This window comes from Scyliorhinus torazame, chromosome 3 (assembly GCF_047496885.1).
Source record: "Scyliorhinus torazame isolate Kashiwa2021f chromosome 3, sScyTor2.1, whole genome shotgun sequence".
Classification (NCBI taxonomy): Eukaryota; Metazoa; Chordata; class Chondrichthyes; order Carcharhiniformes; family Scyliorhinidae; genus Scyliorhinus; species Scyliorhinus torazame.
In genome coordinates, this window is record NC_092709.1 from 34,194,222 (window position 1) to 34,219,572 (window position 25,351).

Below are 25,351 nucleotides of genomic sequence, written 5' to 3' on the forward strand. Positions count from 1 at the left end.
GAGTTAATGCATTCCACGATTACGCCCAGCTCTAGTGGTGCTTCCAGCCTTGCTTCCCCACCGGTATATCTAATCTGTCGAGGTACTGTTCCATCACTGAGTCCCCCTCTGGGTATTCGGAGGTATAAAACCCTCAGTAAAAATTTGCAAACCTCGTCTGGGACTGCTACCGTCCTACCCTTTCTGTCCCTAACTTGCATTATCTCTTTTGCAGCTGCTTGTTTTCTTAGCTGATGTGCCAGCATGCGGCTGGCCTTGTCTCCATGTTCGTAGAAGCCCCCCGCCCCACCTGCCGGAGCTGGTGGACAGCCTTCCTTGCGGAGAGCAGCTCAAATTCCAACAGCCGTCTTTTCCTCTCTTCCAGCAATTCTATGGTTGGGGCCGCGGAGTACCCGCTGATCCACCTCCAGTATGGAAACATTTGGCTGCCCTTTCTTTCCTGTGCCTAAGGGCTCTATAAGCTATGATTTTTCCCCTGATCACCGCCTTCAGTGCCTCCCAGAACATGGAGGGTGGCCTCCCCGTTCTGGTTGCAGGTTAAGTAATTGTCGATGGCTTGGGTTATCTTTGTACAGAATTCCTTATCGACGAGGACAGCTGCGTCCATCCTCCATGGGGGGGGGGCTATTCCGCCTTTGTTACCCTGTAAGCACGCTTTTCCCTACGACAAAATAGTCCCTGCTTGAGTAGGCCTTGCGAACGTGGGAGAAGAAGGAGAATTCCTTTTCTCTCGGGTGTGGTTGAACCTCCATGGATTTACCCCCCCCCCAAATGCTCCATAAAGGCGTTCAATTCTTGTGCCATACCTGACCTGGTTACTGTCCTAGGGTTGGATCTGTCCATTGTCAGGCCCTGTACGCAGTTAAAGTCCCCCCCCCCCCCCCCCCCGCCCCCCCGAATAAATCAGTGGGTGTTTAGGTCTGGGATTTTGGATTTTTTAAACGAATTTTGCATCGTCCCAGTTGTCCTGCTAATCATAACATAATTTCACACCAGCCCCCAACACTTATTTCCAGGCACAATGCAGCAGTGCCTCTTCTAGCCACTGCAGCGCTGTATCTGGAGGGGTTGGAGAACTGTTGTCCAACCTGATTAGCTGGCAGTCCTCCATCTTCCAAATGCAGATGGCAGTCCTGTCTGCTGCCAATCAGTGCACATTGGAGCGAGGAGTCAAGCCCCTGCCATCCGAAAAATTCAGGCCCTGATGTTTTTGAAGAATGTCTAATTCATTTATCATCATAAGATTAATCTTATGAATCATGGACTCCCCGGGGGCGATTCTCCAAAATGGTGACCAAGTGTCGCGCCGTCGTGAAACACGACGGCGTGAAAGGGACCTGGGTACGACCGATTCTGTCCCCCATAGGGGGCCAGCATGGCGCTGGATTGGTTCACGCCGCTCCAGCCTCCCTTCCCGGCGCCAAATGGGCACCGCGCCTATCCCAGCATGCGCAGTTGGGTCGTGCCAACCTGCGCATGCGTGGGGGACTTCTTCTGTGCGCCGGCCCCGACTCAACATGACATCGGTGTTCGGGAGCCGGCCGCGCAACAAAGTAGACCCAAGGGGAGAGAGGCCGGCCCGCCGATCGGTGGGCCCCGATCGTGGGCCAGACCCCATTGGAGCCCCCCCGGTGAATGATCGCTTTTCCCCACCCCACAGGCCGCCCCCCGACCCTTCGCGCAGAGTTCCCGCCGGCAGCGACCAGGGGTGAACGCCGCCGGCGGGACTCTGTCGTATCCGCACGGCCGCTCGGCCCATCTGGGCTGGAGAATTGGCCGATTCCAGCGGCCCGTGGCCGCGCCGTGTCAAACGCGCCGGCGCAAATGGCGCCGATTCTCTGCACCTTGGAGAATCGCGCGCCGGTGTCAGGGTGTCGTGTCGCGGTTGCGGCGATTCTGCGGCCCGGGGTGGAGCTCGTGATTGCCCCCCCCCCTAATGTCTGTTACAAATTTCTGCCCTCATATTCCTGTAGCTCTCCCACCTGGTGTAATTTACTAGGGTTTGGTTACCTTCCTGACCATTTCCTGGATTAAATTACAAATGATTCCGCTCTGGTTACTATCCCCTTATATTTCCACTACGCCTACTCACTTGCCTGTCTGGTCGCACATTGGAACCACATGTACAACAAAGCTCTCTGTTTTGGCCTGATCTGTGACAGACTGAGTCAGGAAGCAGTTATGCATCTTAAGTCTTTGCCATTTGGCATTCCCAATTTATGTTGTGAGGGTTATCTTCAAGTTATTTTAGAATGTGACAGTTCCGCACGAGTCACCCTCTGTAACCTTTAACTGTAATTAGACACCCTCCAGTTTCATTGCTGAGCCTCAGACACAGCGTTGTTCAAATTTTGCTCATGCTCTTTTACTGATAGTGGCACAGTTGTACTGTTTGTTGTACTGTTTGTAATGAGGTTATATATGCTAATCATAACATAATTTCACACCAGCCCCCAACACTTATTTCCAGGCACAATGCAGCAGTGCCTCTTCTGGCCACTGCAGCGCTGTATCTGGAGGGGTTAGGGAACTGTGTGTTGTTGTGTACACATGTCTGTTGGACAAAACAACTCGAGGAGCTATTTTCAGAGCTGAAGAACAATATGTTTATTTTATCTGATGTTCCCAAAATAGAAAGCTGAGCGTGATTAAGTGAGGGACAGTAGACGATTATCAGAACTGGGAGATGATCTTGTAACACAGTGTAATTTAACCTCCAGCTAAGGGAATTTGTGCCCTGCTGTGCTTTGGTATGAAGCAGTAGAAATGGACTAGGAAGCATTTTATACGCTTGTAAATGCATGCTAATGTGCCCCGATGAGCTACACACGCACACGCACATAGCCAAATTGATTAATTGTGGTGACTTGGACTTTCCATGCAATATATAGCTGATTTACTGCTGATCGCATCCGATCAGAGAGGGCTGGAATTTTGGCAGAATCTTCTCATTCCCTGTGTAATGAGTACACCTTTGTTCATTTATGACAGGCATGTTATGGAATTCTGAAGGTTCCGGAAGGCAGTTGGCTCTGTCGGACCTGTGCACTCGGTGTCCAGCCCAAGTGTTTGCTTTGCCCCAGGAAAGGTGGAGCGATGAAACCCACCCGCAGTGGGACAAAGTGGGTTCACGTTAGTTGCGCTTTATGGATCCCTGAGGTAAGGCACAAACCATTTCATTGCACTCATCCTTGTCCTTGTTGGATTCTATGGTAGGTTGTCTCTTTCCTTTAAATGAAAAAACGTGTGTGCTCTGATGAGAAAGTAGTTCAAGCGGACACCATTAAAATTATGCTTTTGATATAGCAATAAAATGATCACTTCTGCAATGACCAAGAGTTTTTAAAAAGGTACCGAGTGTGTGGCAGAAGTGGATCAGTCGTTTTTAATGTTTGACGATCTCTGGAATCCTACATTAATATGCGCTGGATGTTGCCAGTTTCCCCACTAAAAATTCCATTCGGCTCATAGACTAATAAAATAATTTTTAATAAAGGTATTTTATTTTCAGAGTAAAATTTGCTCTTAATTAAGAGTGTGATGGCCCTTTTATTGTTGGCTGTCTCAGAATCACAAATCACAGAGACAGACTGAAAGGAAGCAAATTGCTCCAGTTTCCTAGTACCCTTGTGGGCTAATAAATACATCCTCGCTCTTCTTTGACCCTGACTATAGATTGTGACTGATAGAATTAGGGAGCACGTCTCTTAAGATTTACCTGGAGGGCTCCTGAAGAGGGAAAGGTGAGAAAAGCAAGAACAGGGACTTGTCAACAACCTTCTCTCAAAGTTAGCAATCCTCTGTTGCATTTCCTCAGACGGTAAAGTTCACCACATCTTTTCATTTAAACCTTTGTGACTGACACAGCGAAGCTTGTGACTAGATACGATCAGGTTATTGTCAGGTAAGGGCGTGCCGCACGGTGGTGCAGTGGTTAGCACTGCTGCCTCACGGCGCCGAGGACCCGGCTTCGACCCCGGCCCCGGATCACTGTCCGTGTGGAGTCTGCACATTCTCCCCGTGTCTGCGTGGGCCTCACACGCACAACCCAAAGATGTTCAATGTAGGTGGATTGCCCATGCTAAATTGCCCCTTTATTGGGAAAACAAAAAGAATTAGGCACTTTAAAAATAAAAAATAAATAAAGTTATTGTCAGGTATTTTATGAGGAGGGTTCAGTCTGACCAGAGGTTTGCTTTTGAGGTCATTCATGATTTTAGGGATAGGTGAACTTGGAATTGTTCAGCAAATTATCTGCCATGCACATCAGCGTGGCTTCTTGGTGGGTCAAGTACTCTCAGCAATTTGTGGAGAAGGGGCAGTATTTGTAATAGTATCTCGTTAAAATGTCACACTAAGTGCAGCAGGAACTTTGTTTTCCCCACAATTATTTTATCTTTTGTGTTCATTAATGCACCGGTCCCCAGGCAAGACAATGGCAGGTAGCAAGTGTGTCCAGTTTCCACTATACAGGTGCAACCACCTGAAGCATTCAAAAGGGTCTGGGGCGAAGTCGCTGTCCTGTTTCCATTCTTTCTGTAGAGAACGACCCAGCCTCTCACCAGCAACTCCTGGATGGTACGACAGAGACTGAAAGTTATCTCTCTGTCTGCTCACACTCCGTGGCTGCGGTGGTACTTTTAAAATTCTTCTTGCGCCCCTGTTAGTATCAGCTTGCATGACAGCAACTCAGCCTCTGTCATGCTTAGAGGTAGGGTCCAGGTCTGAGCATTTGGAGGCATCAAATCCAGCTATTTCACAATCCGGGAGGGTGCAGAACATAGGGGCTGGCTGGAGCCAGGGATCCTGTCTGCATCTTGAAATGTTCTTTTTAGTGCTTACTGCTGTTTTAAAAAATATATAATGTAAGTTCCTTTTTCTAAGATACAAAGATACACATCTGCACATTTGCCAACATTCTAGTATCTGTAAATGTTTCTTTGTGGCTAAAAGACAAGCTTGAGTAGAAGCAAGTATTTGCCTTTAAAATCACTAACCAGAAGAATGGTGGCTGCCACGGACATGGTGGTACGTTTAGTCTCGTAATAATGTATAATTCCAATTGGACTATATCCAAAATTACAGGCCGGAATCTTCCATTCTGAAGTGATGTTCTGTGGGTGGGCGTAGAATTGGGAATGATTTCCGTTGTGGAGTGGGACAGCTAACCACGTGTGATCTTGTGCTGTTTAGCTCATTAACTCTGCATCTGCCGGGAGCTCGCCACTTCTCATGGTGGTGGCCTCCAGCAAGTCGCCGACCCGCCATTAGCTCGTGGGGTGGCAGATTCGGGTGCCATATTCAAAAGGCACCCAACAGGCTGCACTATCCCTTCCACTTGTCTGGCCACTGCTCCGACCATTCATGCTAACCCTTGCCTCCTTCCTCGGTCATTTTCTGTGTAACTTGCACTGCCACCACCCGCTCCCAAGTTTACATTAACAGACCCCCAAAGAGGACAATGCAGCGGCAACTCACCATTAGTCAGGGGAGACCTCTATCTTACCGGGTGCACAGTATTTATATGCAGCCGTAAAAGTGAACATTAGAATTTCCCGCTGGCGGGGAACTTAATTCTGTCGAGGTGGCCCTTTAAAAAGCATGCACGATACGCTAATGCGTGCCAAAATACTTCCCGACATTGTTCATCGGGAAGTCCGACCGGCCTTTGAAGGCCCGAGAACTTAATCCTAAAGTTCATCCCGCCACCGGGAAAATGGTTTTTGGCCTCACCCCAAATTAGGCTTACCCGCCCGTCAAGCTTCCTGCTCCTGATGGGACTGGAAGGTTCTGCTCAAAGTCAGAAGCTGAAACCAAGATGGACCTTCCTTCTCTCTCTCTCTTTCCCCCCCCCCCCCCCCGTTTTATCCTCTGGAGATGTGTCTCAGATTTCGAATTCTGACAAATACGATGCTCCCGTTGTTTTACTTACAAGTGAAGCAACTGTTGACGTTGAGATAAAACCAGTGTATCCCGCGCCTGTGAACTCACTGCATAGCACCTGTAATCATGCTCGCTTACCTGTGACGTTTACGGAAGAAGAAAATCAACCTGGTTTGCTTCACAAAACATTTGCTTTCTCCTTTTAGGTTAGCATAGGCTGCCCAGAAAAGATGGAGCCCATAACAAAGGTCTCGCATGTCCCTGCCAGCAGATGGGCTTTAGTGTGCAGCTTGTGTACCGAGAAGACTGGAGCCTGCATACAGGTTTGGAACACATTCACACAATTACTTTGTTGCAGTTCCTCAAGTAATCGTGTCACGTAACTCCTGAATTAATAAGAGATAAAAGGCTGGAATTCTCCGGCTGTTGGGATTCCCTTTTCCCGCCGGCCGCGCTTCCCCGCCCACGGGTTTTCCGGCGGCTTGGGGTGGCTTCAGTCGGAAATCTCATCGACGAGGCCGGTGTCGAGTTCCACCCTCAGTGAATGGCACTCCGCCGAGAAACATGGGGCTGCGATACCGGAGAATCCCGCCCAAAATCCCATTAAGTGAGGAGAGAGCTATTTTACATCGAAGCCTGAGATAGACAGAAATAATTAAATGCGTGTCATATCGATCTGGGTGTATTAGTTATGAGAGAAGCAACGGATTGGTTGAGTGAAAACCCGAATAAGTGTGTTAGAAACATTTTTATTAAACCGATTCACATTGCACAGTTAAATTCTCTTCATAATGAAGAATTAAGGATATTAGAATGGACCATCTTGATATGTGCACCCGGGCAAGAGTGTTACAGGCCATCACTCCCAGACTTGATCTTGTCATTCTTACGTTTGCATTTCCAGCATTTGACAGCGACTAGGAGGGAAACTGACCTGAACTAGAGTTCAGAAACATGTGGCCACACGATATTGCTACTCAGTTTGAGGTTGGCTAATTCTCTGCCAGCTGAAGATTGAACCTGGGATATTCCAGGACTGAATGGTTCAGTACCACATCACAGAGCTGTCGAGGGAGCCCAGAACAAACATACTTGTCTGAGGATTGTAGCAGTACTGTCAGTTTTATCCAGTGGGAAAAATACAGGCACTTGTATTGTTTTGTGTTGTTTAATATATCAGCAAATTGATCTGTACAGTTCAATGTGCAGTTTGATATATCTACAAGGAATATGCAGTACAGAACCAGACCATTCAGCCCAATGCATCCATACTGGGGGTTGTGCTTCACTTGGGCCTCCGCCCATCCTTCCTCGTCCAGCTATATCAGTACAACCCTCTATTCCTGTCTCCCCTCATCCTCTTATCTGGCTTGCCCTTAAATCTATCTATGCGATTTTGGGTGACACGGTGGCGCAGTGGTTAGCACTGCTGCCTCACGGCAGCAGGTTTGATTCCGACCTTGGGTGACTGTGCGGAGGTTGCACGTTGTCCCCGTGTCTGCCTGGGTTTCTCCGGGTGCTCCGGTTTCCTCTCACAGTTCAAAGATGTGCAAGTTAGGTGGATTGGATATGCTGAATTTCCCCTTAGGGTGGGGTTGCAGGAATACGATGGGGTTTGGGCTTGGGTAGGGTGGTCTTTCAAAGGGTCGGTGCTGACTCGATGTCCGAATGTCCTCCTACTGCACTGTATAGATTCTATGATTGATCTTACTACCCTGTGGTAGTAAGTTCCACTTTCTCACCACTCTCTGTGTAGATAAATCTATTTGGAATTCCCTATTTAATTCCCTGGTCACACACTCATATTGATGACCTCCCGTTATGCTCTCCCTCACAGCTGACAACAATATGTCTACTCCATCAAAATCTTTCATAGTTTAAAAGACCTTCATTAGATCGCACCCTGGCCTCATCCTATTAGGAGAAATGCCATCCAATTTGCTCACCCTTCCCTAATGGGAGATGTGGTATGTATTTTGTGAATCGGTTTGCACCCTTTCCAGTATCTCCATGTCTTTTTTATAATCTGCCAACACAGAACTGCACACAGCACTCCCAAATCTGGTTTCACCAAGTTTTGATACATTTGTTGCATAACATCTCTACCTTTCCATTCTATCCCTCTGGCAATAAACTCCAGTGTTTTCTTTTGTAATGGCCTGCTGACCTGCATTGTAAAGTTTAATGATTTGTGCATTTGTAGGTCCAGATCCCTTTGCTCCTTTATTCCACTTAATTTCTATTTCCCAAGTGACGGCCTCACTTTTCTTTTCAAAATACCCCATACTCACTTATGTCGATTTGCCCATTCTGCAAGTTTACTTATGTCTTCTTGTCGTTTGTTGCAATGTTCCACAGCTTTGACCATCACTTCCAATTTGCTGTTGTCTGCAAATTTAGAAATTGTGTTTTTCCTTCCAAAGTTTTATATCATTAATATAAATTGTGAGCATCTGGGGGTCCCAGCACTGACCTTGTGAAACTCCACTTCCCACCCCCTGGCACGCTCTCTGCTGTCTGTTTCCTGTCTTGCAGGAAACTACCTATCTATTCCACTACTTATCCCCTGACTTCGCAAGCTCTGTCCTAATTCAGCAGTTTAATGTGGTATCTTATTAAAAGTCTTAGCAAAATCTAGACATAGCACATCTACACTATTATCTCTCTGCAAATTCTTCAAAGAATTCAGTCAGTTTGGTTTTGCAAGTTTTTCCCTTTAGAAATCCAAGTTGAATATTCACTGTTGTATTTTTGGTTCTGAAATGTTTTTGTAGGGATTTCATTACTCTTTCATTGGCATTTCGATCCTTGGATATGTTTGCCTCCCTTTTTAAATATGGGTATAATATTAGTTATTTGCCAGTCCTCTGGCACTACAGTTTTCTCTAACGAATTGTTAAAGGTCTGCCAAAGTGCTTCTCTCGGAATACATTTTTCCAGGCTTTAATGTTTCCCATTGCTTCCCAGTATTGTTGCCCATTTCATTTTGCCAAGTTTTATTCTCGATATAATTTTCTTTCTGAATTATTGCCCCGTCTTCATCATGCTTATGTCCTTCTGAAATGAAATGAAAATCGCTTATTGTCACAAGTAGGCTTCAAATGAAGTTACTGTGAAAAGCCCCTAGTCTCCACATTCCAGCGCCTGTTCGGGGAGGCTGGTACGGGTTCCCAGTTGTTATCCTAAATCGTACAATAATGTGATCACTATTGCCTCGGTATTCCCCTATTTTTACTTACCTCACCTGCTCTGCTTTGTACTTCACTCTAGATCCAGGAGTGAAACTGTTGTATAGCAGGGAATAGGGGATCAACAGATAAATCAGAAAGAGAGAACATCAGTCAGGGTCTTTTGGTCAAACTGCTCTCTGCCATTCCTCAGTACAGTAGACTATTGATTGGAGTTGGTTATTACGGTTCAGTCATATTTTAAGTCACTATCTTATTTGGCCATTTTCCCTTAATAGAGAATACTTTTTATGATTTATGACTGGCAGCTGCGTACTCAAAAGAATCTTAATTAACACCCCTGCTGGCGGCCAAAGGTTAACTCAATGCCCATTTTTATACAGGCTTGGTTTGCTACTCCAGCAGCTAGAGGATGATAATGGTTCAGACTTGAAACATTTAAAGTAATAAAATGCTCCCTTTGTTTTCCTACCCAATAAAACAGTGTTGATTTTGAGATAATGGATCCTGCTGCTGGGTATCTGTTATTTGTCGGACAAAGTTGCCTTCTGGGCTCTTCCCATATGAGATAACATTTTTACCTTGTTGTCAAAAATTTGGATCTTCAAATAGTTTACATTCCAAATACTCCCGGACAACATGATTGTTTACTTAAAAATGCTTTGACTTAGTTTAGTTATATTATTAATCTGGCTACGTACTCAGGCCAGTGCAGAAAACAAAGATAAAATTAATGCACATTGTTGAATGCCGATGTAACTCTGCAAAGACCTTTTTTTAAAGAGCACCTTAAAATTTAAAGGGGCGATGAAAGTATTTTCGGTCTGCTTTAATGATTCCTTGCAAAGTGAACTCGAGCAGTCTTGAGACGGTTGGTTCCCAGTAGACATGGGCCAACACCACAGAATTTCCCCATTATCAACATTAGCTGAAAGTCACTGAGAGAGACCACTAGTTGGTAATGGTGGCAGCTGGAAAAACGTTCACACTGGTGCGGTGGTATATAGTGTCCTGAGGTTGGAGCAGAAACACGTTAGGGCAGATTAGAGGCAGCTTTCATCTGCGTCTGGCTCCTATCGCCTGAGAGTGCTTGACGCTGACACCAATTGCCTTAAATGGAAAGAGGTCTAATCTCCAGCCTTAACATTCTTCTTGCTTCTGTAAAAAGTTAGAGAAGGGAGGGAGCTACATTTAATTCTTCTGATATTGAGTCAAGAATATTAAATAATTACAGCATTTTTGGATGACTGTTAGTTTATCTTGTGATTAGCTGGTGTTTTCTATTCTCGGCTGTTAAGTCTCTAGGCAGTATAATTGACTTCAGTGCCTCTTGGCTAGAAGCTCCTGCTCCTTATCATTGTTTAAAATTTTTTTTAGAGTACCCAATTCATTTTTCCAATTAAGGGGAAATTTAGCATGGCCAATCCACCTAGTCTGCACATCTTTGGGTTGTGGAGATGAAACCCACGCAAACACGGGGAGAACGTGCAAACTCCACACGGACAGTGACCCAGAGCCGGGTACGAACTCGGGATCTCGGCGCCGTGAGGCAACAGGGCTAACCCACTGCGCCACCGTGCTGCCCCTTCTTATCATTGTTGAATAATGCTTTCTGGAGTGCGGATGTATCAGCAGCAGTGAACACAGGATCAGAATTTAGCTTCTCTGTACACACCCCGCCCCCACCACAATTGAAAAGCTTGTCGGCACTCATTGCCTAGCCTCACAGGGATAGTATGGATACATGGATGAGGCGTTACTGGACTGCAGTCTCATCCCATGCTTGTGGAAGGGAATACCGGAAATTATCAAAAGAAGAGGAGGGGATGATGGTCAAAACGTTCTTGAAAGAAGCAACAAATGTTTGAGTCTCTGGATGACAGAAAAGTGTTTGGAGCTGGCAAGAGGGAGGTGGAATTAGTTAAGTAGGTGTTCAGTCAAGAGGTAAAACATAGGCCTGCACATTACTTCTGTTGTAGAATTACTAACAAATGGTTACACCTCGCATTGCAGTGATATTTTTAAAGTGAAATATCAAGGAGAGGGCACTTATGTATAAAAAAACAGGCGCTAGGTAGATGGCTCAAAGTACATTGGTCGAGTTTCAGCATGCATAGTAGTCTGAGAATATGGATTTGCCAGTTCTGTTTGGTGGGCTCTGCACAAGAAAGGTATGGGGAATGAGAGAATTAAAAACTTGTACAGCACAGAAGGAGGCCATTCGGCCCATCGAGCCTCTCACAGCTCGTTGAGAGCGAGCTCTCTAATTTGTCCAATTCCCCATTTTTGAGCCATTATGCGTTTATCGTTTTAGCAAGTTGTTTTGAATCTGTTGCCACTATCCTTTCAGGCAGTGCTTTTCAGGAAACAAGACCGTGCTGCCTATTTTTCCTCCTCCCCTCCCTTTAACCAATTGACCCCAAGTCTGTGATTCATGGTTACTGATCCACCGGCCAGTAGAAACTTTCTCCTTATTTGCTCAATCAAGACCCCCTCATTACTTTGGCCATTTCTGTTAAATCTCCTGCTTACCATTTCCCTGGTAAGGAGAATAATTCCAACTTGTCCAGTCTTTTCTTACAGTTGAAGTTTCTCATTCCTTGTACCATTCTCTGCTACACCATTTTCAAGGTCTTGACATTCCGCCTCAACTGTGGTGCCCAGAACTGGACAGAACACTCCAGTTAACCAGTAATTTATGAAGGTTTTGCGTTACTTCCTTACTTTTGCACTCTGTGCCTCTATCCATAAAGCCAAGGGTCCCATATCACCTTTGCAAACATTTCAACTTGTCCTCTGATCTTCGAAGGTTTCTTGGGCTGATCCAGCTCCCTAATTTTCTTTATGCGTTCCTGGAAGATGTGTGTCACTGCAAAGGTCGGCATTTCTTGCCCATCCCTAATTGCCCCCGGAAAGGTGGTGGAGGAGTCGTCTTCTTGAAGTTATGTGCTTTCGGTATACCCGGCAGGGAGGGCGTTCCAGAATTTTGACAGGGGGCAGTGAAGGAACAGCAATATAGTTTCAAGTCAGGATGGTGTGTGCCTTTAGGGCTTATGTTTACACTTTCATTATGGCAGGAAGTAAGTTGTGAAGGAGTTTCTATTGGGATTCACTGGGCATTCCCTCATACATAAGTAGAAGATAAATATTTCAAAGGAACAAGCGCTGCAGTATTCTCCAGCGAAACATATCTTCTCCTATTGTAACTGGATTTTTATTTTCAATATGTTTGTAGTGTTCAGTGAAAAACTGCCGCACAGCCTTCCATGTGACTTGTGCATTTGATCGCAATTTGGAAATGAAAACTATCCTCGCAGAAAACGATGAAGTGAAGTTTAAATCCTACTGCCCAACGCACAGCAGTAAGGAACCCGACGAGGGGAACAAGAGCTATGCCGCTGTGGAGGTGCAGGAGAAACCTGCCGTTGTGGAAAGCACCCTGGACAGCATGGACCAGAGCCAGGAGGAGGCCCAGAGGATCAGCCTCCGCAAACAGAAACTCCAGCAACTAGAGGACGAGTTTTATAACTTTGTCAGCGTCTCCGAGGTATCCCAACATCTGAAGTTGGCTGACGAACTTGTGGATTATGTTTATCAGTACTGGAAAGGGAAGAGGAAGAGCAATTTCAACAAGCCTCTCTTCACCCCTAAAAAGGACGAGGAGGACAATCTGGCAAAGCAGGAACAAGATGTCCTCATCAGGCGTCTGCAGCTTTTCACACACCTCCGGCAGGACCTAGAGAGGGTGAGTGCTGTTGCTTGGAGCTGCAATTCTGCAATTTAATATCATTCATGCTGTAAATTTCCACTTTTTTTTGTAGGAAAAGTATTGTAATTCTGAATGTTTTTTTAAAACAAAATCTAAATGTTTTTATTGAGCTGATTTTACTCAATATGTCTTTCTTTTTAAAAAAACCCTCTCCCGTTGCAAAATCTCCTCCATCTGGATGGTGCATGACCGCTACATCTGTGATTCTGTCCCAACACTGAGACTGCCTACAGTTAGAAGAGAGGTGGTCAGTGGTCAATTTCCCCCTCTCGTGCAAGGTGATGCAAATTATTGCAGCGGTGTTGCTAATTCACCGAGTGATCCACCTAAGAACCGCCTGTGTTCATCTTAAGATAGATGGTAAGATGCTGAGAAACGTAAGAGGCACAGAAGCACCTGGGAGAACATGTCCACAGAATGCTGAGGGTGGCCGGGCAGGTAGGTAAGGCGGTCAAGTAGGCATATGGAATACTTGCCTTCATTAGCAAAGGCGGAGAACATGGGAGCTGGGACGCTATGCTGGAATTTAAAAAAAAAACACTAGTTGGGCACAGCTAGAGTACTGCTCCTGTTGTGTTCACCACATTACAGGGAAGATGTGACTGCACGAGAGTGGGCGCAGAGGAGATTTACGAGGATCTTGTCTGGATTGGAGCATTTTAATTATGAGGAACGATTGAATGGGCTAAGGTTGGAAAAGAGGAGGCTAAGTGGGGACCTAATTACAGTGTACAAAATTATGGGGGGGGGGGGCCAAGACAGAGTGTAATACGAAAACTCTATTCCCCTTGGTTGATGGGTGCAAAACCAGGGAGGTGTGAATTAGGTTAAGGGGTAGGAAGTTCAGAGGGGATTCGAGGGGAAAGCTTTACAATCAGTAGGTGTTGGGATACCATTTCGAAAGTACAGTGCTAGGGTATGCGCTTGTAATCTACAATGTCAGGACCAAGATCTGGAAAGTGAAATTTTGCTGGAGCGGGCTGGCATGGAAGCGATGGATCGAATGACTTCCTTCCATAATTCTATTCATTAATCAGTTGAACACAATGCAAGAATGTTTGATGACAGCCATCTCTGCAGGTTTGAGTCTTGCATTGGCTGCCAAACTACTGCGGTCAGATGCGTGGCAAGACTTGTCATCACCTTGCCTTACTTGAATGGGATGGCCTGCCGCAAACAGCTTTAACTCGTTTCTACCAAGTTGTGCGAGCAAGAATTAGGTCACCCCTTTTGAAACGCAAGCGTTGAGCTCACATACAATCTCCTTGCTTGAGCTGCAAGCATGGCTTTCATCAGCAGAGCTGAGGACATCCCGGTGGAGTCGGGAGAGGGTAAAGAGTCTGCAAACTGCCTCCTTGCTATTGGAGTGCTCGTGAAGAAAAATGTTTATGTGACTTCTTATCTATGTGAATGGCAGGAGGATTAGAGAACTTAATGGTGGAAGGATTGTACCTTCCAAAATTAGCTGTGGCCAAGAGCCAACTAATGAGGTGTGCAGAACACTTTTCTTTATCAATATACGGGTATTCAGCAAGTTCTACTTTGTACTTCCATCACGTATTCTTTGTCTTGTTGACGTTGAGGGCAGGGAGGGCTGGACATGTATCCTTCACTTGCCTGATCCCGCCGATTTGCCAGCGTTTCTTTAGCAGGTGTTCTGACATTGTCCAAGTTTGACTCCCCACTTACATATTCTTTGTCCCCTGACCGAGTTATTGCAGAGCCCCACTCAGCACTTCCCGGCATGGCTTAACTCAGACTGAGGAATTGAACAAAGTGGATTCGGAGCTGCGTTCGTCACTGCTCCATATCACCAGCACTCAGTCTTGCCACGCTGCAGAGAATGTTCTGGATTTTATGAAGTACTGGTTTGTGTGGGAGTTTCATGAAGATAAATGTCATGAGAATCGCAAATATGGCCTCTTCTGGCCTATTTGTCCTGCCGCAAGAGTTATATGTCGCATAATTTAGCTAGGAGCTCTAAATTCACCAATACCATTTGTTATGTTTCTGTGAAAACTACACATGAGGAAAATCTAGCTTCTTTTTTTTGTTCTTTTCCCTCTTTGAGAGGCTTTGGTTATTAGCTGGCCAAGTTAGGTTGACAAAAAGAATGTTACAATGTAAAGTATTTTGATTAAAACTGCCTCCAATTGCACGTTACTTAAAATGGCAGATAATTTCTGTTTTCTAAGAATATCTGTCACTAACAAAAATGTTTCCTTGGAACAAGGCTAAAGCCGATTAACTGTAGAAAATACAAATAGGAACGACGAACAGAAAGATGTACCTCTTTGTTCACTGAAACAGTACATAAAATAATTGAACAAAGTGGATTCAGAGCGGCTCCATATCACTGGAGCACAAGGGGAGTATTTTAACCTAAATATAAACACACCCTTCACCTCCCCAGCAGGTTAAAAAAGAGGTGAGTTATCACCTGGGTATTTCTTTTGTTGAGAATTCTCTAATGGGCATCACCTTGCACCTTTTGTTTATAGAAAATGAAGACGCGCATTGGTGTAAGAGTAGCCGTATTCTTGATATTTGCCCAAATTGCCTAAAGTAAAATGGGCATCAAATATATAGTAGGGCCACCCTTTTTACAGTTGCAGCCTCTAGCCCTGAATCTCTGTGGAATTCCCCTCATCTGCAGCTATAACTTTGGTGGGGGATTGGTAGAATTTCTGGAAAGATGGCAAAAATTCCCCTTTGTGCTGCTTTAATAGGCCTGGGGCATCTGTTAATCTCCCTGATGGAAGTTCCAGCCGTTGACCTCTGAACCACACAGCCCAACAAATCTCAAGCTCCATTCCTGCCGAAATTAGCTGGGTCGGCAGCATTCCCGGATTAAAACCAATCCAGATCCCTACTTGTAGTTGCTATCTCATAGCTCCAGCCCCTGCTGGAAATACATGTCTATCCAGAGTGAGCCAGCGCAGAATTTGGCTTGGTTGTGATGTCCCCTGCTACAATATTCATTGGCCAGGATCATGCATGAATAATTGTCACTTGCACGATGTGTTGGAAGTTGTCAATTGCCTTTGGAAAGTTTCCTCAGCAAGGAGTCAACTGATGCACAGTTAGTGTTGGTGCATGTTTTTGCGAGTAATATTAGTGAATGACCAACAAGGACGACAGCTGACCCTTAGGATTTTACGGGAAGAAATTGAGCTATTCCTCTCCAAAGTGAAGAAAGCCTGATTGGTGCATGTTCTAGTTACACCCTTTATTTAATGCGGGGTGTACCGCAAAGAGCTTTCTTTAAGCTTCATGTGCTTTCTCTGTCATTCAGATTTCGAGGTGCTCAGAGAAATCTGTTGTTATTCCTCTCTCAATTAATGGATCAGCTAATCTATAGCTGTTTGTGGGATCCTGTGTGCAGTGTTTGCTGTATGACTTGCCCACAGAAAAACAGGAGTAGGCCATTCGACCCCGCGAGCCTGTTCTTTCATTCAATGAGATCATGGCCGACTAACTCCATTTACCTGCCTTTGCACATAATCCTTTGACACCTTTGGCTAACACAGAAAAATAATCCCAGTTTTAATCACACATCAATTGCTGTTTACGGAAGAGAATTCCAAACTTCTACCACTCTCTGTGTGGAGTGTTTCCTGGTTGCACTCCAGAAACGTCCCTAATTCTTTGGCTCTGCCCTGCTCGTGCTGGGTTCCCTACCAGCGAAAATCATTTTTCATAATTCAACCCTGTTTCTTCCCCATTATATCTTGAAGCTTAACTTCTCATATTTCTGGGAAAGCAATTCTAGTTAGTGTAATTTCCCCTCTCCTTCCAAGGCGAGTGTATTCATACAAGTTGCCACTGCATAGTCCTATCTTAAACCATCAAAACTATTCCTTAGTTCACCCCAGAATGTTTCCACTGCTTGCTTATCTCCCCTTATATCCTCTGGTATTGAAGCCAATTCACTCTCAATAATCTCCTAGAATTTTCCCTATCTTGTACTGCATCTTAAAGAGTAACCAATTAGTTGTGAAGCACTTAGGAATGTCCTGGGGATGCAAAAAGGCACTGCACTGGTTTAGGTTCTTTTTTTCTTTAATGTTCAGTCCAATAAACCAAACGCGTGAGTAATGTTTTGTTTCATACAATTTTGCATCGTTCTTCTCTGGATTGCCCAGCTTGGGCCTCCCAGTTTCCACCTGAAAGTCGGAGAAAGAACCATTGACCTGAAGCTCTCGGATTAATTTGACACTGACAATTTCACAGGCGACTCAATTTTAGTAGTTTACTCGTCAGACGAAGGGGACGGGGACAGAGAGATTATACAAGTTGAGGATATATTATCAATGACTGGCTAACTGGAAATAAATTGGACTTGTCACAGTTGTAACTGCAAAAAAAGGCTATAGGAATAATTTAAAAGTCTGAGTTTTAAGTTCTCAGGGTGCTTTCCCATTTCAAAATCTAGAAATTTAAACCTGAAGAAGCCCTTCAATTTATTTATTTTTAAATTTTTCCAATGAAGGGGCAATTTAGCGTGGCCAATCCACCTACCCTGCAAATCTTTGGCTTGTGGGGGGTGAGACTTACACAGACACGGGGAGAATGTGCAAACTCTACACGGACAGTGACCCGGGGCCAGGATCGAACCCGTGTCCTCGGTGCCGTGAGGCAGCAATGCTAACCACTGCACCACCCTGCCGCCTCTACAATATGTGTTGGAATTTATTTAGATTTTTGTGTGTATGTATGTGTATAAATATTTCATATCTTTATTTGTATCATATATATCTGTATATATGTCTTTATATACATCTATTTTTTTATAAATATATTTATTAATGTGTCTGTCTCAGGGCTTTCAAGATGCACATTTCTTGTGGTTTATTGTATACTCTACAAAGGCCTGAAGCACTCTCCAGTCTTGGATAACCAGTTTTGCTCTTGTGGTTTAGGTTTACCTGATCAGCTGGAAGTGCGCTATATCCTTCAATACACGTTGAACTATTTTTTTTTGTTTACTGGTGGCTGCAGCCGTCAGTTATGTCTGTTAGGTTTGTTCTGTCAACTTCCTCATTGGGGGTTTAGTGGCTGGAAGGTATGTTGCACTAATCTGCTAATCCAGCAGTACAGCTGCTAATCCTGTGCAGAATGAGGGGAGATTTTGTTGCCGCGTGGGCATGTTCACTGAAGTCATTCGGGGCATTCACAGTTTGGGAGATGAGTGGGGAGTTTTCACAAGAGTCATCCACTACACTACACTTTTTAAAAAATCAACTGATGCCATTTTATGTTCGGTGTTCTGTCACCAAAATATCCTTCTCAGCGCATCACGGGAAAGATTTGAATGCTTTCAGAGTACTTACTTTGCATGTAGCACAATGTTGTGAAGTCACTTTCATTTTAATTGTGTACACTTTTGCTGTAGCTGAGCAATGAACAGCACAATGAAGGGTAGTCAAAGCGGTAATTTCTCTGGTAACTAAGGCCATCCTAACACAGCTAGATGTTTATCGTGGGTACCTCTATAATCTTTTGCAGATGATTGCTGACGGCCCCACTATTGTCCCTGGCTATGTTTGCGAATGTGTTCTCATGGCATCGTTCAGTTACTGCTTTTTAAAATGATCCAAAGAGTGAGTGTTGCTGACATTACAGTCAGCCGTGGTGTGTATTTCCACGCAACCAGAAATAGCTGCACCACAGTTAGCAGTGGGCTATTTTTAACCCGTGGCATAAACATAGAATTATGACCAGTGAAGAACAAATTACAAAAAAATTAGATTCACCATCCAATCAGTGGGTTTTACATGATGTGAGAGTGGGATTAGATTACGACTCTGACCTTGCTGTCTCTTATCTATCTTGTATCATTCATGCTTTTTCAAAAAGATGCTAAGTTGCTCATTTAACTGATAATAATTGTCCAGTGTGCAGGTATATATATATAACTTGTGGGAGGCGAGTGAAAGTGAAGGATTGGTTTGGGAGAGGGATAGGGGTGAAGTTGGGATAGATGGGTGGTATCTATCGCATGAAACTGGAGCTTTCGGGAATCATATTGCATCAGATGAGTGACATTCTACATACGGTGCATTATGTCGAGCACAAACTCGGTGATTAATCATTCCCATTCTATTACTCGTGATTTTGAATTTGCACGCTTTTCACTGCATGTCCTCCTGTTTCCTGCCCTTGTGCTCTCACCTGTGTGCTCTGTACGATCGATCCAGGTTACAATTTGCTATTTGCCTAGTGAGCTGACTGAATTAGCCACTGATTACTACGGTATAATTGCAATAAGGTGCTCACTAGTGTGGGCTGTTACACACATATATACTCAAATTCTGGAAGATAAAAGATTTGTCCTGCCATATCAGAATTGTTTCCTTTATATCAATTGTATTAACTTAATTTGTGTGTTATTGTTTTTTAATGCTGATTTTAATCATATCAAAATAAATCTTAAACCCAGGTAGAATTTCACATCTAATTCCATTTAGGTGGATTATGCAGTTTAATGAAGAGACGTTTTCAGTTAAGAATATTGGAATTGAAATGTTATAAATTTTCATGAATGCCCATGGTATTAATTTGTGTTAATGCTTTGCTAAGTGAATATTTCATTTTCTCCCCCTCAAATTGGCTATTTTTTAAACAAGTTTAAAAGTCACCATTTGCAGGGACGATTGCACAAAGTTCATTATTTCAACCTTGTCTCTCAACGGCAGGCAGTTAAAAATGGAAGCACCAGACCTTTAGATATCTGAAACCATCCATTCCACAGTGAAGTGTACATAGAAACTTTGGTAACTGAAATACTTCACAGCAAAATCTTACTCAGTGAATGTAGTGAACATGGGATTGTGACTGTACTGGGTGTGAGGGATATGCTCCGTTGCAACAGTTTGCCCACCGATACTGGGGAACGAGCTGTGGATATCTGCCAGTCAAAGCACTACCCCACATTCTTTGCTAAGCTGTACCTGAGATCAGTTGTGTCTCTACTATTTCCTTATGGCTTCACTTTCCTTCCAACCTGTTGGCTTTTACTTCTGTGCAGTATTGAATGTACAGTATTTATAACATTGTACTGTAATAAAATCTAATAAAAGTGGGTGTATTCTTTTATATAGTACATGTTGTGTGATTTCTGATTTTACTAATAGTCACTTTGACACCACCTTCTACACTACAGCTGGGACACTATTCTAGTAGTGCCTGTAGTCTGTTAATGCAGCCTTCTCTTCTATGCTCCGGCTGTTGTCTGTACTTGATGTGTGAATGGATAGCTCCTTATGATCAGGTATAGCACACACTCCAGTGTTGAGGTAATACTAGGTGGTGTTGCAGTCAGGAAGGTATGTCTTGTTCTGGTGGTGGAGGGTTGGGGATATTGAGCAGTTGTCTGGCTCCATCCTCTGCAGTTGTGCGCAGTTGTGTTTCCCCCACTCTTACCCTGAACACTCGATCGCTTCTATTATTGGCTGGGCTTCAGGTAATTGTACCAGTAGATGTTTACTGGTCTGTTCTATTTATATGAAATGCACTTTCCTCGGTTTTATTTTAAAAGTGAGACTGAGGTACTGCCTCAAATAATTAGTCAGATCTCCAGTGGTAGGTTGAATAAAGCCAGGAGCGATGCACCGTGCAATGCACGCTAAATTATTCTTCAGTCAAGGCTTCAGGACCGCAAAGGTTAATTGCTGTAAACAAGCACATCTGTTTTTTGAGGGAAGTTTGCTCCAGTTTGGTTCCAACACATGGTAACTGTGTCTGTTTTGCCCTTTTCCTCAATGCTTTTTGAAGTTTGAAACCTGAAGGGTGATGGGCACAGTCAAGGCTTTGACAGAATAACTTGGCTTGCTGCCAGTCTATTGAGCAATAGTGGTAAACTGCCTACAAACATTTAATATCGAGGTACTTGTTGAAATTAGGTCAGTTGACTGATGGTGGGTGGGGGGGGGGGGGGGGGGGGGAGGAGGAGGGGGTGATGTTGGTGGGGGTCGGTGGTAGGGGGCACATGCACGTTCACCCCATGTGTGCGTGGGTTTCTTCCGGGTGGTCCGGTGTACTCCCACAACCAAAGATGTGCAGGGTAGGTGGATTGGCCATGCTAAATTGCCCCTTAGTGTTGGGTGGGGTTACTGGGTTATGGGGCTAGGGTGGAGGTGTGGGCTTGGCTGGGGTGCTCTTTCCAAGAGCCAGTGCAGACTAGATGGGCCGAATGGCCTTCTGCACTGTAAATTCTATGATAACGTTTTGTGACCACAGTGAGTCCCAGATAGATTCGTTAAAAGTTAAAAGGAAACTGCGAATGCTGGGAATCTGAAATAAAAAGAGGAACAGCTGTGATCAAGCCAAAACGTTAACCTGTCTTTCTCTTTCAGATGCTGACTGAGCTGCTGTGCATTCCAGCAATTTCTGTTTTACTTTAGATAGATCTAGTGCTAAGTTATGGGTGACATTTTTGCTTTTGTTTTTTTTGAAGAAGGTCACGCAGGTAAGTTTTGTCTTTTTTTTTCCCGTATCGGGCAAGCAGCATCTACAGTACGATGTTGAGGCTCTGGTATTTTTGAGTGGTTCCGAGGTGTAGACTGATTGCTCGTGTGCAAGCTAAACTGCTTCTAAAGTCTGGTGTGACAGGCTGTGATATTTCCTCACTAGGTTCGAAACCTTACTTACATGGTGACACGAAGAGAGAAGATTAAGAGGTCAATCTGCCGAGTCCAAGAGCAAATATTCCACCATCAGATGAAACTTCTCGAAGAAGAGCGCATTTCTGGTAGGTGCAAGGAAGTAACCCAGCTGAATCATTCATTTCCCCCGCACCTTTATCTCCTTTCAACTCCTCCCCCAAAAAACCCGAACCCTTAAATGTGTAAACACTGGTGCTTTTTCCAAAAAACATCAGCACAATATGTCAACAATGACAGTAGCGTGATACCATGCAAATTGTGGTGTTTTGCTTGCTCAATAACCAATGCAGGAATGGAGAAGCCAGTAGATAATGTTGCCATTGTTCCACGGTATCATGTTTTTCAAGACCAAACGGTGTGTGCATAGAATCATAGAATTTACAGTGCAGAAGGAGGTCATTCGGCCCATCGAGTCTGCACCGGCCCTTGGAAAGTGCACCCTACTTAACACGCCTCCACCCTATCCCCGTAATCCAGTAACGCCATCTGACCTTTTGGACACTCAGGGGCAATTTAGCATGGCCAATCCACCTAACCTGCACATCTTTGGACTGTGGGAGGAAGCCGGAGCTCCTGGACGAAGCACCCGCAGACACGGAGAAAGTGAAACTCCGCACAGTCACCCAAGGCCGGAATTGTACCCGTGGAGCTGTGAGGCAGCAGTGCTAATCACTGCCACCATTTAGGGTTAATAGTGTGGTCAGCAAAAAGCCAGTCGGCACAGGCATAATTGGCGTGACTTGCCTCCTCAGGAAAAGCACAATTCCTGCCTACCGATGTTCCCCTTTGTTCTGGAAACCAGTTATTGCTCCTCGGTCGGCTCTACGTTGCACGCAGCAAGGTTACCGGGATGCTGTTATTGATCTTTCCATTCCAGTCGTGGCGTTCGACATTGCGTGCCACAGGTTTTACGTGTGTACGATCAGGGACCAGTTAAGAATGTTGGGTCATCCGGTAGTTAATTTTGGATGGTGACTGTATATACTAAATGGTGTGGGGTAATGATATTTAGAGATTTGTCAAGTCAGACACAAGCTGGGATAGGTCATAAAATACTAAATGGGGTGGGGGAGTTATAACATTCGACCTCTTGGATGGTGGACTAAGGCAGACTACCTTTGGTGCAGGGGGTTGGGTGCAGCTTGGGACTTGGCCCGTTTTCAGTGGAGGAGAGGAGCTACTTGGTCACAAATGGGTGGCCATAGGCACCTCCATAGGTTTGGGCTGGCGTACTATTGGACGGCTTGACGTTGGCCTGGCTGGCTGGCAGGCCAGATATGTTTTCAGGGTTGGGGGGAGAGGTTCAGGTGCGCTTTAGGACGGCGGTTTGGGTGGGAGCTTCGGGTTGCAGTGGCCCAAACTACATTTAATGGGGTCCGGGGGAAGCACCACACAATTTATGATTTTCTTTCCCACTGAGATCAGAGAGTCTCCACGACGTACCTGACTGCTTCTACTGAGCAGGGTGTCCGGGTGGTGTTCCAACAGGAGGCTGCAAAACAACCTTAGGTTCCTAACTTCATAATATAACTCTAAGTTTCATAAATTTATGAGGTTTCTACCTGAGTTTGCCAGACGCTTCAGGTGTCCTGTTTAAGATAACCTCAGGACATAAGAGTGGTAGGCATTGATTTAAATTCATGTGTGACCTAGTTTTAGCCCGGTACGGGGGCTGTTAAATAAAAAACACACCTTCTCAGTCCCACTATTACCCTTTTAAAGTTTTTCATGCTTGCGCAAGCGAATCTCACTTTTGAGAGTAGAGGGGTTGGCACTGCCTCACCCGCCGATTTTCATTTACTACAACCGCAGTGAACGGCTTCATAGTGATTGTAGGAGAACGAGAACATGCCGGACCAGTATATTAAACTTCCCTCTCATGCCCTCTCTCCCAAAGCCACTTCTCGGGGTTCGTAAATATAGCCCGTGCTTCCCGGTGCCATTTCAAACACCGATACCAGCAGCTCATTATAAATATGAAATGTGCCCCTCACTACTTTCTGCCTTCACTAACATTTTTAACCAGACCAACAACTGCTGCCCTCAACTGGTAGAACTTTGTGGCAATTGCTGCAAAACCGACGACCACTTCCTGCAGGATCCTAACTGGCAAGTTAAGGAACATAATTAAATCTAAAATTAAACCACCTGCCAACAAGGATGATGATGCTCCAGTACGGTAACTGATCCACATTTTACTTGTGTTTTCACACAAACAGAAAATAAAGATTGAAAGTGGTCTTGCTTGGAAGTGTTTAGCTGTGGGCCTCCAGCTTCCCAAACCTGGCACAAACACTGTGCACTGCAGGCAAGGTAGTACACTGATTAGATAAGAGGTCTGGGAGCTAAAACAAAAAGTATTTGGTTCTAGAATGGTTCAGGGAGAATGACTCTCAGCTCCCATCCCAATGCTGGGTTCCACGATCATGCACTGAGTCCTTTTGAATGAGGGACCACCTCTGGGAGCCCGTTAGCATCCCCGGATGGATTTGCTTGTCTTGCCTCCCTCGTGGATAGTCCAGCAGTGGCGGCGGGATGAGGCTGTTAAGCGGGCAGCAACTGTCCACAGACCTTCCTGCTATGGACTTAATCAGGGTGGAAACGGGATGGTGGCAGATTTTCATTCTGCACCCTCCCGCCTGAATGAATACCTCCCCAAGGAGTAGGGCATTAAATTCTGCCAGTAATGTGCTCCACCGACACCTGCTGTTCAGATCCTGTCCCTTGTTTTTGTGTCATGAGTATGTGTTCCATTTAATTCTTCGTGTTATGTTAATTAGTGACAACCTCTGCGTCAGTGACTAGTTTCACTGATCTATTTACCCTCTGTGCATTTATTGGGCATTTGTTTGATTTTTCTTTCTTCATGTGGGATTTCCTGACACTAGAACAGTACGCGCTCTAGAGTCCTAAACATCTTTATGGCTGTGTGTGTAATTAGGAATAATAACAGTATGTACATATAACATATAAGGGCAGCACCATAGCACAGTGGTTAGCACAGTTGCTTCACAGCTCCAGGGTCCCAGGTTCGATTCCCGGCTTGGGTCACTGTCTGTGCGGAGTCTGCACGTTTTCCCTGTGTCTGCGTGGGTTTCCTCCGGGTGCTCCGGTTTCCTCCCACAGTCCAAAGATGTGCAGGTTAGGTGGATTGGCCGTGATAAATTGCTCTTAGCGTCCAATAAAGGTTAGCTGGGGTTGCTGGGTTACGGGGATAGGCTGCAGGTGTGGGCTTAAGTAAGGTGCTCTTCCCAAGAGCCGGTGCAGACTCGATATGGCTTCCTTCTGCACTGTAAATTCTTTCTGTAATATATGCATGTTTAGTTCAGGGAATTAAATTCCATCATCAAGAACATTAAACGTGGTTTTGTTTTTAACTTTGTTCAGATGCACTGTTGGATTGAATGTGCTGCTGTGGTGAAGGCAGAGTTTTAAGTACACAGTGTTGAGCAGTTCCCACAAACAAGGTTCAACCAGGCCAATACAGAATGCGCATTTTTCCATTTATTGGTTGCAAACTTAGCTCTGCTAAGTTGTTTTTGGAACTATGGGTGCCATTTTGCATGCAAGCACACTCCTGGAGTTAGTTGTACTGGATGATATCTTGACGAGGGCATTATCGCATGCCTGTAGACCGATTGTACCACCAATCGGCTGGCAACACTAATCCAAGTATTGCCATTTTGAAACTCAATATTCCAGCTAACATCAGGGGCGTTATTCTCCGTCCCCCCCGCCGGGTCGGAGAATCGCCGGGGGCTGGCGTGAATCCCGCCCCCGCTGGTTGCCGAAGTCTCCGGTACCGGATATTCGGCGGGGGCGGGAATCGGGCCGCGCCAGTTGGC

The 25,351-nt window shown here is 45.0% G+C and overlaps 1 protein-coding gene across 3 annotated transcripts in view; it reads left to right on the top strand.

The window, feature by feature from the left end:
* Positions 1–25,351, top strand: part of jade1 (jade family PHD finger 1) — a 191,883-nt gene that overhangs the window by 153,169 nt on the left and 13,363 nt on the right. For 2 of the 3 annotated variants that reach the window (XM_072495560.1, XM_072495561.1), the window contains exons 8-11: positions 2,992–3,159; positions 6,090–6,206; positions 12,307–12,816; positions 21,475–21,592. In XM_072495560.1, the coding sequence (XP_072351661.1) occupies positions 2,992–3,159; positions 6,090–6,206; positions 12,307–12,816; positions 21,475–21,592 (913 nt within the window). The remainder of the gene's footprint in view (positions 1–2,991; positions 3,160–6,089; positions 6,207–12,306; positions 12,817–21,474; positions 21,593–25,351) is intronic. The other variant, XM_072495562.1, reaches the window with a different exon arrangement.